The sequence below is a fragment of the Pinus tabuliformis genome, chromosome Q, assembly GCF_031772625.1.
Source record: "Pinus tabuliformis cultivar Carrire ecotype Pingquan chromosome Q, CPIR1, whole genome shotgun sequence".
Taxonomy (NCBI): Eukaryota; Viridiplantae; Streptophyta; class Pinopsida; order Pinales; family Pinaceae; genus Pinus; species Pinus tabuliformis.
Window position 1 is genome coordinate 46,864,667 of NC_142296.1, and position 18,179 is coordinate 46,882,845.

Genomic DNA, 18,179 nt, shown 5'->3' on the forward strand with positions numbered 1-18,179 from the left:
ATCCAATGCATTCCCTAGCCTTCCAGTACAACAAGTCATTAAAGAAATTGAGTAAATGAGCTTACCTAGTCATGGACCACAAGTGGGGACTTCATAATGGCATGCCTTTCCATAATGGGGTTCAGGATGTGCCAATGTATCTTAAACTTCGAATGGGTTAACGAAGCACCCTATTAGGAGGTTTCTACCTCTAAAGGGGATAATATAGTCAAGGTACATCTGTCAAAAGGTGGTGGCATGTGACAGAGAGGTGAATGAAGTAGGGGATGAGAAGGGGTAGCCCTGGGTCGCATGCTGGGGTACAAGGGTAGCTAATAACAGGGAGGCCCACACTTTGGGTTTATAATGTGTAGGAGGTAGCAATCGTGGTACATGAGGTGCTTCAACCTTGGTTTTTCCACCCTCTTTTATATGCCTTTTGCCTTTTATGATTTTCTTTGATTAACTTCTCAGGGCTCAAGGTGTTAGAGCATGATGTGTAAGATATAGTAGTGAAATCTCCCCTTTAAGGTGGGGCAGTTCATTGCCCACTAGGGGTTGGGACAATGATGGGTTCTTATATGATGAAGAAGGTTCATGGGACTTGCAGGAAACAGGGTAATGGCCATGATAGTGGGGTAGAGCTCATGTGTTGGATTTTGCCCACGTGCTAAAATGTTTTTGTCCCAACCATCTTTTGCATTTTGTGGTACTTTTCCTGTTGAATGCGGCCATATATGGTTTTAACTTTCTTTTTCACTGCATCAACCTTTGGGCTTCATTCTTGGCCATGACCCATGGTGTGGGCAAGGGGAAGGGGCAGGCTAACCCTATGTGGACCCAATGGAGGAATGTGGAGCCAGGCGGGAAAAATGATGGATGGGATAATAATGAGTGGAAAAAGGGTAATATAAGCGGATAAGGGAGCGGGACCATGCAACCAAAATCGGGGTTTCCTGTGAAATACCATCCCTGAAACCTATGTCACAAGGTTCGTTGAATTTTAACCTTGAGGTTCAAATTTTGGCAAATCTTAAAAAAAATTTGAGGTTTGGCGAACCTCATCAAACCTCATAGCCATTGACCAAGTCCCTAAATCAAAACTCATAACCTCATTTCGCAACTCAAGCGTGTAATCTATCCTTGCAATTTCCATGTTCGTGGTAGCATTTTTTATGTTTATTGATTTTGATATCCTACTATTTTATCCTATATTTCATTTTAAACTTTTAAATATATATATATATATATATATATATATATATATATATATATATATATATATATAGATACGAACCTCATCAAAAACTTCGAACTTGAACCGAACCTAATCATTGTCGAACCTGAACTCGAACCCGAACCATGTGACATAGCCTGAAACCAAATGGTCAGTAAAAGAGGTCCCACGGGACTAGAATCCAAGGTTAATTCCTAGAAGGGGTCTAGGGGATAGAAGCATAGACCTAGCCCATTCTTTCCACCGAACCCCCCCATTAATCCATGCCCAGAAGTGTCCATGATAAGCAAACTACAATACTCAGTTCCAAAATGACAAGTCATACCTTTAGATTCGGTAGGCCCACCTTCAAACATAGGATCATGGCAGATGAGCGAGGGACCACATGGCTGGCTCAGGTGGCAGAGAAAATGGCACAATGAGCTAGCTAATGGCTGCAAGGGGCCACTGGCTGCCGACTGAGGACCATCTTGGAGAAATTTTTTCTCGTAAGGATATTGCCCATAAAATGGTGGGTAACAAGCCCTTTGGAAGATGACATTGGAGATTACTTCCACATTGAAAAGGAGAAGTGGGAAATCATTGGTCCTCAATTTGATTGTGCTCCCATTTATGATACCGACAAGGAAGATGAGACTGAGATTGGTTTTCCCTTTCTCTCGGGCATTGTTTGTGATGACATATCCATCGATACCCTTGGGAAGGAGAGTTATTATTTTCCCTTGCATGAAGAGGGGTAGTTGGAAGTAATTGATTCTCCTTTTAGGAGAGACCCAATCTTTGATACTAAGGAGATCGATAAGGCTCCCACCTATCCTCCTTATGAGTCCATATTCAAATCACTTGAGCCTTTTGAAGAACCCGTTGAGCATAATGCTTTACCCTTCCCTTTGCCTTTCTCTCTTGTTCATCATCTTGAGTCTTCCTCAAGTGAGTCCCTCGCCCCTTTTCATATGGTCTCAAGTGACCACGAGCCCTTCCCCCTTTCGAATATGGTGTCAGGGAAGAACCACTTGTTGAATATACTTTATCTCCTTTGACACATCCTCAGGATTATGATCACTCCACAACCTCTCCTCTCCGATGTGACCATCACCGTGAGCAACCTATTTGTTTCACTCGTTCTGTCCCTCACCCTTCGTTCCCCTCCCATCACGACCTTGCGGCATCTTCAAAGCATAATAGTATAAGCAATGATTGTGATAGGGAGTTCTTGGGAGTGATTTTTCTTTCCATTATTGTGTGCTTAAAAGGAAAGCCCCGCACTTCTAGATTGATTTATCCCCCTTCTCGTAAGACTTTCTTTTACATCAAATGGGGATCATGCTTTCCCACCTCCCACACATTTCAGCCTCCATATGATTATGTCTGCATTTGCCTTGGGTTTTGTTTCATGAGTAATCATACTGGCAGGCATATGTATAGTGATACGATGATATGTTGGTTGCACTGGCTTTATGATTACACCTAGTCTTGACATTGTATTATATGCATGTTAGGGTAGGATGCATCACATGATTATTTTCTGCATTAGAATTAATGTCATATGATGTTTCTCATGGTAGATTAGTTGCATTTAGATTAGAACTTGCATATTTTGTTACTTGTTGATTTTACAACCTGACATTAAGCATGGGTGATCATAAGGCATTGTGAAAAATGTGTTGCCCCGTGGGTTTAGTCATTGATATGTACAGGTATCAAGTTTTTGGTTCTCATGATCTCCCGCTTGAGTAGCTTCGTCCACTTCTTCGAGAGATCATGTCCCAATTGAAGCCAGATGTTACCCACTACTTCGTGGGTGGTATCCCTAGGGGAAATTTTTTCTGCAAGATGGTTCTCAGTCGGCATCTAGTAGCCCCTTACAGCCACCAACTAGTTCGTTGTGCCATTTCTCCGCCACTTGAGCCAGCCATGTGGTCCCTCACCCATCTGTTTTGATCGTATGTTTGAAGGTGGGCCTCCCGAATTTAAAGGTATGTCTTGTCATCTGGTAATTCAGTATTGAACTTACTTATCATGGAAACTTTTGGGCATGAACTAATGGGGGGATCCGATGGAAAGAGTGGGCTAGGTCTGTGCTTCTGTCCCCTAGACCTCTTTTGGATGTTACCCTTGGATCTTTGTCCTGTGGGATCTCCTTTACTAACCATTTGATTTGAGGGTGGTAGTACATGGGAAACCCTGATTTTGGGTGTGTGGTCCCGCTCCCTCATCCACATATATCACTCCCTTTCCATTTATTATAACCCCATTCATCATCTTTCCCACCTTGGTCCACATTTCCTCACTGGGTCCACACAGGGTTAGCCTCCCCTTTTCCTTGCCCCCACCTTGGGTCAGTCTTGGAATGATTCCCTAGAGGTTGAAGCAATTACAAATAAAAAGTAAAAGCATAAATGGCCACATTCAACAGGAAAATGTACGACAAGATGCAAAAGATGGTCGGGACAAATATATTTAGCATGTGGGAAAAATCCAATACATGAGCTGTACCCCATATCCATGGCCATTATCCTGCTTCCATAGGCCCTAGATGAACTTCTTTTATCATTCAGGAGCCCATGATTGTCCCAACCCCTAGTGGGTAATGAACCACCCTACCCTAAAGGGGGTATACACTACTATATCTTACACATCATGCTCTTATCCTTTGAGCCCTAAGCAGTTAATCAAAGAAAAATCATAAAAGGCAAAAGGCATATAAAGAAGGGTGGAAAAATCAAGGTCGAGGCACCTCATGTACCACGATTTCTCCCTCCTATACATTATATACCCAGGTGTGGGCTTCCCTTTTTCTAGCTACCCTTGTACCCCGATATGTGGCCCAAGATTGCCTCTCTTCATTCCCTATTCCATTCACCTCTTTGTCACATGCCACCACCATTTGAAGGGTGTACCTTGGACATACTATCCCCTTTAAAGGTAGAAACCACCTAATAAGGTACTTGGTTAACCCCCTTTGGAGCTTGGAGACATTGGCACATGCCAAAGCCCACTATGGAAGGGCATGCCATTATGAAGTGTCCACCTGTTGTCCATGGTTTGTAAGCTCTTTTACCTGATTACTTTAATGACTTGTTGTGCTGGAAGGCTAGGGGACGCATTGAATCTTATGTAGGATTGTAGATGGTTTCCATTCTGAGTTTGGTTTCCTTATACAGGGTCCTAATTCTCCAGAGGGTTACATTGGCACATGTAGGGTGTGTGTAGAGAGCCATGGGCCTCCATAGCAGTAGAAAACACTCCGTGGATCCACATAGATGGTCAGAGATTGCACGAGCTTCACCTATTGGAGGAGGAAGATGCATTTGGTTCATCATGCCTAGCCGGCGCCACAGTTGTACCATGGACATGGAAAATGATTCAAGACTTGTATGGTGATGTGGCATCACTTATATTATCATCTGTGTAAAGACTAACATAATTTAAATCATTAAATTCTATAGAATTGGCAATTATAGCAGCGATTAATTTCTACAAAATTTACACCATTTTAGTCAATTACAGTCTATGCATAGTTCACCAATTTAATTCAACTTTTCATACCTGGTTCCCTGGTTTGATGTCAATTCCTTGCTGATGTAGCTCCAATTACTTCCGATACCAAATGACTAAATCCTCCTAGCCAAGCCTAGCACAACCTTGGTACTCAACTCCAAAATACTTCTTAATTAGAGTATTTTAGTCCTCCGTTCCCAAAAGCCTCAAGAATAATTGCTCAATCCTGAAATTTCGATTCAGATACCCAACTCAGAATTCAATCTTCCATTCTCATTATTCTTTTACTTCCTAGCAAATCTCCCCTTCTACCTCAACATGCTTGGGATAAATACTCTTCTCAGGCGGTCACCGCCTTCTTCCACCGCCTTCATTTAGATTTTATTTGACAGGTAAGGCTTTCATATGTAATGGGAGATGGGGTGTGTTTTTAGTTTGATATGATTGACGTAGTTAAATTTAAATGATTTTTGACTTTTATAAAGTTTAATTTATAATAATAAAATCAATAATTATATATATATATATTAACAATAATATGACTTATAACTCAACTCTATAATGATCAACATTTACATTAGAAGGATTGGAATTGTAAATTTCATTTAACAACCTGGTAAGTACAAAGTATTTAATATGTATATTTGAGTGTCGAATCTCTTTTCTCAATAATTTAGTATTTAGTCAGTCATTTTCCATTTAATTAAATATTTTTCCTACTAAGTATACTAGTGCGAGGCATGCGATGTGTGCATATTTAGCTATCATATGCATACATCGTATGCATGCTAATACTCTTTTGCTTATAGATCGAAATGGGCCATTACAATCTGAGCCCTTACAGATGGTCCACAAGCATCCTTGATCTACTTGGAGACCCATGAGGTTATTTGGGTGCCCTCACACCCACTGGGAGCACTATAGGGTTATTGTTTGGAGAACAAGGAGCCACCCCCTTGTCCATCACTTTTGAGAGTCCTATTCATCAATATGGCACTTATGGACTTCAGAAGGCCTTTTGGAGGGCCCAATGACATGTATTATTTATCATTTGGCTTCTTGAGAGGCATATTATTTTGTTTTTGAGCTAGTTTGTTGGGCTTGTCACCAAACGTTAGTTATTTTGCACTTTATTTCATTTGAGGATCTAATGTAGGCCTAAACCTAGGTTCCCGACTTACCAAACTCGAATTCCTCTACAAATTTTAGACTCCTCATTGCTTTCTGTGTTGCCTCTGCGTGGCTCTGCTTCAGCCCCTCTAGCTCATTGTTGCCACTATTGGATTACTCTCTGCCTCTCTCTGCTGATGATTCTCCAGTTGAGAAAATCACACTCTCCGGAAGCTATCCCTGCCCCTCTGTTGCAAGAAATCTCCTCAATTGAATTTTCCCCCTGAGAACTTCTCACTTAAGAAAATCGATTTCTTGATCTCTCTTGGTGTGTTTTCCAAATGACCCTAAAGCTCCCTTAAATAATCTTCTCATTGACATTCAATAACCCAGATTAAAATCTAATCATATCATTTTAGCTTGATCCTTGTCTTCTTCTAGAAGTTACACCCACAATTAGATTAATACCCATTAATATTTTTACTTTTCTAAGTGCTGAAATTTCTAAGTTAACCCGTTTGAAATTTTCCTACACTATCTAGTTTATTTCACCTAGTTTAATTATTGAACAAGTTATTTAACCATATAAATACTGAAATAAACACAATGCAGTCTCAACCATCTACAGATCATCAACTAAAAGAAATAGACAAATACACAAGCGACACCATTATTTTTGGACAATTGTCCTTGGAAAAACCCAACTTAGGAAAATCAGTGGAGCAGTTCTAAGGGTTTTATTATTAAGCAACTTTTCTTGAGCACAACTGGGTGCCAAATTGGCTCACCTGACTAAGAAATCTATCTGGCAATAATACCTCTCTTCGGAAGCAGATATTCGGCAAGTTTGCTCCACGAAAACTCTCCAACGCCTCTCTGAGGCACTATGTCAGCCCTCTTGGCCTTTGCATCAGCCCTGTGATGCTTTGCGTAGGCTTTGGCCCTCTGCGTCACTTTTGCAGCGTTTGCATCACTCACGCAGGCCCTCTGCATAGTCACTCTAGCCCTCTGCATAGTCACTCTGGCACTCTGCATAGCTTTTGTTGGCTCTGCGTTGGTCTTCTAGCACTATCTCTGCCTCTTTGCTATGCACTCACTGCAACTCTGATCACTGGTTCGATTTCTCTTAGCAAACCCTGCTCTAGAAAATCGAACTGACTAATCAATCTAGTTTATCTCCAACTGACCCTCAAGCCTTCTCTTATACTTTTTCTGTTGAGTCTTCAACGACTGAAATTACATCTCTAATCAACGACTAAGATTATATTTGGCTTGATCCATGTCATTTAGAACCTTCTCACCCAGTTTTATATTAATACCCATTAATATTTTTATTTTTCTAAGTTTAGACTTAGGAACCCATTAAAAATATTAATTATTTTAATATATCTCTCTCTGAGTAGAATTTCCCCAAACCATTTATGGGTCTTGCAGATCTCATGTGCTTTAGCCTCTCCACCAATTTTCATGGCTAGAGCACATCCGATGCTACCCCAAATCAAGACTCCCTCTTAGCGAGGAATGTGCTCTAATAATGTTCCACCATTGAACATCACCCTGATCATTCGACACCAGTACCTTTGTTGATGTTTGGCCTTGCTGCCCAACATCCTCTGCATTCCTGCCCATGGCTCTACCATTGCCACTGCTACATCTGTACGACAACTCCTCTGCTTTTGTGTTGCTGCTTGTCCTTCCTCCCAACACTCCATCTACACTGCAACCCTCTCTCCTCATGTTGCAGCATGCTGCTCATAGCACTACCACTACTATTGCTGCACTGCAACTCAGTTACTGAGACGATGGTAACTGATCTACCCAACTACTAACATCCTTGTCAGGCTAGAAGCCCTCCTGATGTTGAAGCTCTCTCTGTTGCTATCCTGTGCTCCCTCTGCTACCTCTGCACTACTGCAACAACTCTGTGCCTCTCGCACTGCTGCAACCATCTCTGTGCTGCCAGGGACTACTGCACTCTAGCACTCTTCTGTCGCTCCATCTGCATCTTGCTTCTACTGACATTCATCATCCTGCTACTGTCACTCAGGGCTCCTGTAGCCGAATATGATCCAAGAGTTTGGGTACCTCAAGGATCTTGCCCCTACATCTTTTTTAGTCCTCCTAACTACAGCTCGATGTCTCCCCACCTCTTCTCTAGAGGTACATGAGCACTCATGGCACAGTCATCATCATCTTCTACCTCCTCCTCCACCTTAGCTAGCGCTGCCTTGGAGTCAGAACCCTCTCCCTTATTCTTCTTCCTGGGACACTAGGTTGCATAGTGGCCCAACTCCCCACAGTGTCCCGCAGATGCCAAAGCGACATCCTCTTCCTCCTCTTTCTTGATTCAACCTCTTCAGCTGTCTGATCTCTTCTTGGAGAAGAGTTGCCCATAATTCTTCCAAATCTGGAAGATTCGCTTTGCCCAAAATGCTTTGGACGAATGTCTCCCACTCCCGGGAGACTGCATTTAGGGCGGTTCTCACCATTAACTCCTGATTCAACGTGGCTCCTATGGGAGTCAGTTGGTCCCGAATCTCCTGCAACCTGTTGAGGAAGTGATCTATCTGCTCCCCCTTCTGCATCTGATACGATCGCAGCTGATTCTCCAATAGCATCTTCCTCTGCACGGAAGTGCCCTGATACAATGTTGTCAAGGTGTCCCACATCTCCTTTGCCGTATTTTTCTCAGCAATATGCTGAACTACATGATCCTTGACCCCATCAAGGATTATGCACTTTGCCTTGGCCATCGCATCCTCATACTTTTCGTTATTAATTGGGTCGACTGGGATAGCCACGAAGGCCTTGATGCGATGTCTATCTAGAACAGACAGGATCCTGGCCTTCCAGATGACAAAGTTGGACACCTTGTCCAGCCTGTCCCGATCCTTCAGTCTTTTCATGGCCATCTCTGCTCTTCTTTTCAGCTCCTTTGAGTCTCTACTTCCCTCCTGCAAATTCTCTCTTCGTCTCCCTCTAAGTCTCTACTTCTTTCCTGGAAGTTCTCTTCTAAACTCCCTCTAAGTCTCAATTTTCCTTCTGGAAGTCCTTCTGCCAACAGTCAAGTCGTATCTCTCTGATCCCCTTTTCTCTTGCAACACTGATCTGGATTTCTTGGCTAGAAATCTGCCTAGGTAGCGACTCCCTCTACCTTGGTTCTATCCCGTTAGGTACTGTTCTATATTGATAGCAACAACACCCCACCAGCTTCACACTCCACAATCTGCCCATAGCTTCCTATGTCCCAGCAACTGAAGAAATTGAGCCTCTTGGCTCTATGCAATCCCGACAAGGCTGAGTTGCTCTTCTGGCCAATTGCATCACTCCTACTTGGCTGAGTAGGATGATGTGACTCCTCATGAGCCTCTTCTGCCTTCCTCTGCTTCTGCGTTGGCCTCTCTCGAGCTCAAAATGATGACGCAAGCCCTTCTGCGTCACTCCTTCTCTGCTGCTTTCTGCTTAGGAACAACTTTTGTCTCTCGAGACAGTTGTTTCTGTTGCAAATTCTCTGATTCAGCTGGTGCCTTCAGCTCTCCTGTGATTTGCAATCCTCTGATACCATGTTGAAATTTCTAAGTCTAACCCGTTAGAAATTTTCCTGCAATATCTGGTTTATTTCACCTACTTGTTTAATTATTGAACAAGTTATTTAACCATATAAATACTGAAATAAGCACAATGAAGTCTCAATTAATTACTGAACAAGTTATTTAACCATATAAATACTGAAATAAGCACAATGAAGTCTCAACCATCTACAAATCATCAACTGAAAGAAATAGACAAACACATAAGGGACACCGTTAGTTTTGGACAATTGTTCATGGAAAAACCCAACTTGGGAAAACCGGTGCAACAGTTCTGAGGGTTTTATTATTAAGCAACTTTCTTGAGTACAATTGGGTTCCAAACTGGCTCATTCGACAGAGAAATCTATCTGGCAATAATACCTCTCTTCAGAAGCAGACATTCGGCAAGTCTGCTCCCTGAAAACTCTCCAATGCCTCTCTAAGGCCCTGCGTCAACCTTTTTGGCCTCTGCATCAGCCCTCTAATGATTTGCGCAGGCTCTCTGGCCCTCTGCGTCAATTCTGTAGTCTCTGCGTCACTCATGCAGGCCCTCTGACCCTCAGCATAGTCACTCTGGCCCTTTGCATAGCTTCTGTTGACTTTGCGTCTGCGTCTCTGTCTCTGCGCTGGTCTTTTGTCACTATCTTTGCCTCTTTGCTATGCACTCACTACCCCTCGATGCAACTCTGATCACTGGTTCGATTTCTCTTAGCAACCCCGCTCTAGAAAATCGAACTGACTGATCAATCTGGTGTATCTCCAATCAACCCTCATGCCTCCTCTTATACTTTTTCTGTTGAGTCTTCAACAGTCGAGATTACATCTCTAATCAATGGCTAAGATTAGATTTGGCTTGATCCATGTCATTTAGAACCTTCTCACCCAGTTTTATATTAATACCCATTAATATTTTTATTTTCCTAAGTTTAGACTTAGGAACCCATTAAAAATATTAATTATTTTAATATCTCTCTGGCTGGGTAGAATTTCCCCAAACCATTTCTGGGTCTTGGAGATCTCATGTGCTTTAGCCTCTCCACCAATTTTCATCGCTAGAGTACATCCGATGCTACCCCAAATCAACACTAAGTTTAGACTTAGTGTCCCATAAAAAATATTATTGTTTTAATAAAATTATCTCTGAATTGAATTTCCCAAAATGCTTTCTACGTTCTTTGGAATACATGTGCGCAAGCCTCCTTGCAAAATTTGAGGCGTAGAGCATATCTGATGCTACCCCAAATCAACACTCCCTCTTAGTGAGGAATGTGCTCTAACAATATACTGTTGCTTCATACTGCTCTGACTCTAAAGCATCGTCCTCTGCACTGCTGATGCCTGACATGCTGTCCACCAACTATTGCGTTGCTGCTGCTACTGTACTGCTGCCTTTGACCATGCCATTGCCAATGCTACATCTGTATTACAGCTCCCTCCCAAATGCAGCATCAACTATGCTGCTAGCACTACCACTGTTAACATTGCATCCGTACTACAACTCAGTCGCTGAGAGAAGCAACTGAAAACACCCAAAATTGGACAAGTATCCAGTGAATACACCTCGGTGCTGAAACCCTTACTACTGCTAGTCCCACGTTGTCTTCTGAAGCCACTACGCTGCTGAAGCTCTTCATTGTGCCTCCACACACTGATGCCTCTCTGCTTTGCACTGCTCAAGTTCTGGCACTGCTAATTACTTCATTTGTGGCTCCAACGCTCCATGGCACCAGCTAGAAATTCCTCAATCCCACCACTACTGATCATGGGCTCCCATAGCAAGATGATGATCCAAGGGGTGGGCTCCTCAAGGATCCTGCCCATCTGTAGCTCTTTCGAACTACAACTCTAAATTAGCCCACCTCTCTCCTGGAGGTATCTCGGCTGTCATGGCGAACTCCTCTTCGATCTTCGTGGGCACAGCCTTCGGATTGTGTTTCTCATCCTTGTCCTTCTTCCTGAGAGCACACTGTGTAGCGTAGTGACCCATCTCACCACACCTGAAACACTTGATCTTCGAGACATCCTTCTAACGTCTCCGCTTCTCTTGTTGTCCCTTCGATGAAAGTGATGAATTATCCTCCTCCTCCTTGGGCTTCGACCCACTACTGCTGTTGATTCCCTTAAGTTTGACCTTGACTAAGTCTCTCCTCAGCTCCTCTTCTTTTCAAGCTGCCCACATCTCATCCCAATTCGGCAACGCTGCTCTGCCCAGGATACTCTGAACAAAGACTTGCCACTAATCTGAGACAGAATTGAGGGCCAATCTAACCAACTCTAAATCTTGAGGTGTATGCTTCACAATAGACAACTCATCACGAGTTTCCTTCAGCTTCGTGAGGAATGGATCCACGCGCTCTCCCTTATGCATTTGAGCAGATCTCATCTTCTACTCTAATTACATCTTCCGCTGCCCGGAAGATCCATGGCATAATGTGGCCAAGGTATCCCACATCTCTGTAGTAGTCGCTTTGCTAGCAACATGGCACACTGTGATCCTTGACTCCATCCAGGATCATCCTCTGGGCCTAAGCCATCTCAACCTTGTACCTCTTTAGCATTTCTGCATCCACAGGTTCAGCGACCACACTGTCGACGTATGTCTTGAGGGCATGCTCATCTAGAAGGAAAGACATTCTATCCTTCTAGATGACGTAGTTGGATGCTGTGTCCAACTTGTCTTGATCCCTCAAGCCACTAGTTGCCATATGCTCCGAAAATTGTCGAATAACCCCCTCTTTCTCCCTACTGCGTAGCTTCTAGGCTGGCTTACATACTCCCTAATTGAGTTGGCAAGTTTGTTGCTCCTCTGCTTCCGAGCAAATGAGAAATACTGATTTCATCAGCAAGAAACCACTGAGGAAGTATTCCCTCACTATGTGATATGCTTCCTTCTTCTGAAGACTTTTCTGCCCAACACTCGTCTTGCAGAAAACTGCGCCCCTCTAGCTCCGTGCTGAGGCTCTGTGTGGCTCCCTTTGTCTCAACAAATTCTAGATCTGGCAGTATTACCTCTCTATTGACTCTCTTAGAGAGAGACAACCTCGAAAATATAGCCCTCCTGGCTAGAACTGCGCAATCCCTAAGGGGATTCGAATTGTTTCTTGTTGCAGCAAGTTGGCCCTTGCTTTAGTGCTAGATTTGCTCTTCCTGTTTCACATCAACATCTTTGATACCATGTGAAACTTCCTAGATCTAATGATCTTTGGAATCCTACTGCAACCAACTGAATCTACTTCACCTAGATTGCAAATTACATTACAAACTTATTTCGGGTTTCTTCTTGAAATATTGAAGTAAATTACTGAAGCAACCTACACCAAATTAAATATGATTATGAAACATAGAAACTGAGCAAGGAATACAAACACATAGGACATCGTTATTTTTAGACGAATGTCCCCAGAAAAAACCCAATGTGGGAAAACCGGTGCAACAACTCTAAGGGTTTGTTAATTAGGCAGTAGCAAATTCTGAATACATCTCTGAATACCTCACAGGGTTATTCAGTTACAGAGAGAAACACTGGCAAAAATAATTGTGAGGTTAACTCACACTATCATTGGAATCCTTGGTTGATCTAGCCCTAGACTAATTGCCGCCCCGACTTTTCTGGCTGCCTCTAAGCTACGTCTGCGTTAGCCCAACGTCAAGCTCTCTGGGGACTGCGTCACTCCTTTGGCTCGTCGATTTGCTGCCCAGGAGATTCGATTTCTGCCTCTCGATCTCACACCCCGACTCTCGGCTTCTGAAACTCGAATTCCTCTGCAAATTTTAGACTCCTCACTGGTTTCTGCGCTGCCTCTGCGTCAGCCCCTCTGGCTCAACACTGCCACTACTGGATTACTCTCTGCCTCTCTCTGTTGATGATTCTCTGGCTGAGAAAATCACTCTCTCTGGAAGCTATCCCTGGCCCTCTGTTGTAAGGAATCTCCTCAATCAAATTTTCCTCCCGACAACTTCTCACTTCAGAAAATCGATTTCTTGATCTCTCTTGGTGTGTTTTCCAAATGACCCTCAAGCTCCCTTAGATAATCTTCTCGTTGACATTCAATGGCCCAGATTAAAAGCGAATCTTAAAATGTCTGATCAATGATTTTGGTTTTAGTGAAGTGTACATTTTTGCTAAGGCCATGAAAAAGGAGTTCAACAATCAACACCACTAGCCCTATGGTACGTGTATGGCTTGGTGCTCTTGATTTAAAGCCAATCACATACCCTCATAGATGATAGAATCTAGTGAAATGTCGAATTTCTGTTGATCTTGAAATCCTGAAAACTGTTAAGTCTATTGGATTGTGAGTGGGAATTGAAATTTTACAATCTCTAGATGAAATCCAATGAAGTTGGAACCACTCTCAAACATCCTGAGTCAATTAATGGTAATGTTAAGAATTTAACATTACAATTAGGGAGCATCTATGAAGCATCTAGGGAGCATCCATCTGGGAAGCACCTAAGGAGCATCCAGGAAGCATGACAGGAGCACATATTAGCACATGGGAGAGTGGTTCAGCATAGGGTGGTTTTGAATATGTAGGATCCATGCAAATTGAGCTCAAAGTGTGGTTCTGTTTTGTGGAAACATGGTTCCAAGGATGCTCTGGTCATGGTTCCACATGATATGTGGTTCCGGGGTTTGGTGCGCGTGTGTGTGGGGGGGAGGGGAGTGAGGGACGATTGCTGCAACACTGTACATGAGAGAACTAAATTGATTCTATATCTTTGACAACCTCCTTACACCAATTTCTGAGAGCCTCCAAGTTCCAACTCCCAAAAAGGGTCCTTGACACACCAATTAATCAGATCTATCATCAACTTTGAGTAACTTTCTATTATCAGCTTGTTTGCTTTGAGACTTAATGCCTCAAGTATGCCATCCATGAGCTTAAGGCCAACAAGTCGAACTCATTTTGGCCTTGCAGCTTTATGCTAGGGCCAACAACTGCCATTTACTTTCTTGTTTTCTCCCATTCCATACAAATTACCTGATAATTTAATAAAATGAATTTTTGTTACATGAGAAGCACTAAAAATGATTTGCTGCTGCGTTCTGAAAAAAATCTCAGTTCTGCCACATAGAAATCCATCCAATTGTTTGGCCACCCAAGGACAGCTGATAGCAGCATCTACAAAAAATAGTCTAAAAATGTTGCTAAATTAAATAAAAATAAAAATGTATTTTAGTATTCATCACACATTTGATTGTTTTCCCTTTATGCCATTCCATATTGAATTATACGATTTTTGATATTTTTTAAATTTTATCTTCATAGTCAACTTCATTTGGATAGATAAATGGAGGGTGGATCTCTTTCACCTAATATAGCATAACACCAAAATACTCTCGAAATGGCAAGTACTCAAATAGGGGTAGTACAGGTGCAAACAATTTGCTACCATATCTCTAAAAATGAACCTTCATGCTTTAATTATAAAAGCACAAATAGACATGTATTTTTAAGATCCAACCAGCTCGGAACCAACTCGGCCGAGTTGGTCCGAGCTGGAAAAGAAGATTTCAACTCGGCAGGAAAAACGGTTCGGTCGACCGAGTTATGACTGACCCGACGGAGTTATAGCATGACTCGGCCGAGTCAGTGATAACTCGACTAACTCGACAGGATCCATAACTACTTGGCCGGGTTAGTTCATGTGGCCAATAAACCCCAAAAACAACGTTTTTTTTATATTTTTGTTTAAATTTTTAAGATTTCGCTGAGTGGTGGGGACTCCAAGTTGTTCTAAAAATTGGTTAAGTGCTATTTGGGGTCCATTCCCCTCTCCCAAACCCTATTTAACCCACTTTGATCCCTAGTATTGATATGCTATTCATGGTAATATTAAATTCTTAAAGTAAAAGTGACATTCTCCTTAATCTTCATTTTCATCCTTTTACTTAAATTTTTAACATTACCATGAAATGACTCAAGATGTTTGAGAGTGGTTTCAGCCTCATTGGATTTCATATGGAGAAAGTAGAATTTTAGGTTTCATTCAAAATCCAGCAGACTTATCAGTTTTTCAGGATTTCTGGATTGGGGGATTACAATGTTTCCATTGAATTTTGTCATGTATTAGGGTATGGAACTCGTATTTAATCAAGAGCACCAATCCCTCTATGTACCTTGATGTTAGTGACATTGATTGTTGAACTCCTCCGGGATTCGCTCCCAAACCGGGAGCTTCTGAAAATGTCACTTCTGCTCCCGTTTTCGCTCCCACTCCCAAGTAACACTGAGTTAGATGATGTTGGCAACTCTAGCAATAGCCAGTAGTACTGGTCACAGAATTTTGTTGTAGAGGCCATTTCTAGCCTCCTTGGGTATGTGTTTTTGTTTTGATCTCTATATCATCATCGTGCATGCATTGGACAGTGCATTGGGTGCATTTTGATATAATGGATATATTCATGAGCCTACTTTGATCATATGTTGTCTTCCATCTATATTATAATGCTGTGTGTTCGGAAACATGAATGAAAATCTTTAAAATTATGTTTTTTTATAAAAAAAAATAAATATTTAATGTATTTTTTACAACGACCGAGTCATTGAAATCGACCCGGCCAAGTCGATACCGAGTCGGAGTCGGAGTCGACCCTCAAACGAGTCGGAGTTTTAAAACATTGGTATAGATAATACTAAAAACACAGAAACAATGAACATTATTTTGAATTATAAGAATAGAGTGGAGCCTCTTTATAAGATTTGGCATATCCAAACATTTTGTTAAGTGAAAGGACTAAGCCTGATAAAGCCTAATACTTTTCTGAAATGATTGATACATAGAATATCAAAGTATATGAAAACTTGCCTATACCTATTTGTCAGTGTTTTTGACCTCTTATTAATGCATTTTCATTAATAGGTATAATCATTATTCTATTTTCCAACAATAAGCAATGCTACCTTTAAAATTATGCAGTTCATTATGGATCGTGCACCATTGAATCCCTTGGCACTAGCTGAAATTTTATTGTGCTTGAAAATACGGGATTTACTAAAAAGAGGGTTGCTGGGCCTTCCGCAAATGTTTAATTATAGAAGAGGCTACAAGAATCTCTAGGTTTGCTATTTCCTTTTGACAAACTTGATGTTTGTTTGCTCTTAATTACACTGTGTTTGACCACCAGTGCTGGCTTATATCGAGGAAGCTTTGATTTTGTATTTATCTTTTCGTGATACATTTGCAGAGTTAGTTACAGGTTAGACTTTTCATTTAAGAAAAATATGGCGTAGCAGAAATTTTCTTGAACATTTCCATTTAGCTCTAGCCTTCATATAAAACAGTAGGGTGCATTCTTGCAACCATAGTATCTTTCTAATAAAAGTGTTTTCTATCTATTTAGCAGATATAAAATGGGTGATATTTTGCATAAAGAGGATAAATCTATTGTTATGCATGCCCTACTATACCATCCTCGAAGTAAAGAGAAGACTGGGGTTGGTATTGAAGAAATCAAGGTAAGCTAAATAAGATATTTGCTTTGAATTGTGATTTCTTTTGTGGATGATTTTTCTTTTCTAGCAGCTTGATTAGTTTTGTATTTATGATGTTTAGAGATGCTAAATAAAGTCTTTTTTTTTAGCATGAAACCATAATTTATTCTCGCTGAAGATCGACAATATTTGAAATCTAGTTCTTTTCAATGGTAACTACGGTTTTATGATATTCATATTCTAAATACATATTTGTCTAAGTTCTAAGTGAAACCTTATACAGAAAGCTACATTACGCATTGCAACTATTTCCATTTATTACAGCTGATGGTGTTTGAGAAAGAATAGACCATGATTCTAGAAGAGCTTAATTTTAATACATCTATAAGATCAAGATATGTCATAAAGCTTGTGAGATTTATTATTATTATTTCTGGTCATTTTTCAAGATTGTGCCCCACTTAATGAGTTGTTAGATGAGTCATTCTCTATTCTTATTCCTAGTCCCATTCGCCTATTTTTGTAATTCGTGGACATTAATATAATTCCATTTCATTTCTTTTCTTCAAACAGGTTCCAATAATACTTAACAAATTTTAATATGAACACACTTCAAAGACCTAGGCACACTGCATATATAAAGTGTTTGGCCATGCTGGATGTTTTACTAATCATTGACTCCATTTCCTCCTCTGATCGGAGATTAGATTTCTCAAGGTAGTAACTTTGCAGCGCAGAAGGGAAAATGACAACAACAACGAGTTGCACAACCTGTGAATCTGCTGATAGGAAACAGCAGGAGATGCATCTGCAGAAAAGTATTATGAAACCAACAAACCTTCCAAAAAAATATTACAAAAGTGTTAATACTGCAATAACGCATTGCCCAACCCAAGGATTTGCAAAGAGTCATAGTGGAAGTGACAAGCCTGGAGAAAACGTTACAACAAAATCTAGCACCTATAATGTGGAAAACCCCAAGCACCAAAATGCTAGCTTTGTGTCACTCAGGAAGACTTCCTACTGTCACCTCAGCAGCTCTTTCCCACAGTTAATGTAATGAACAAAGTTCATATACACACGTCAAATTATCCAAGATATTTGGAATACAATAAAAGAATCCATTTTAGGAATAAAGAATATATTTTATAAATGTATGAATGAAGAATATGTCTGGTTACAAATGAGGGCCCTGATTATATACTAGGCAAGGTGACCCTTCACGAATAGTCATGTCCTTTGGGACATGTCTCTTCAATAACTAATTATTATTTAATTAATCATTATTATGATTAATATTATTTATATTATTTTAATATATTATATTCATAACATTGTCTT

The 18,179-nt window shown here is 41.1% G+C and overlaps 1 protein-coding gene across 2 annotated transcripts in view; it reads left to right on the top strand.

The window, feature by feature from the left end:
- LOC149218223 (DNA-directed RNA polymerase IV subunit 1-like) overlaps positions 1-18,179 on the top strand; it is a 382,207-nt gene that overhangs the window by 320,931 nt on the left and 43,097 nt on the right. For both annotated transcript variants that reach the window (XM_089383853.1, XM_089383854.1), the window contains exon 20: positions 16,751-16,862. In XM_089383853.1, coding sequence (XP_089239979.1) covers positions 16,751-16,862 — 112 coding nt within the window. The remainder of the gene's footprint in view (positions 1-16,750; positions 16,863-18,179) is intronic.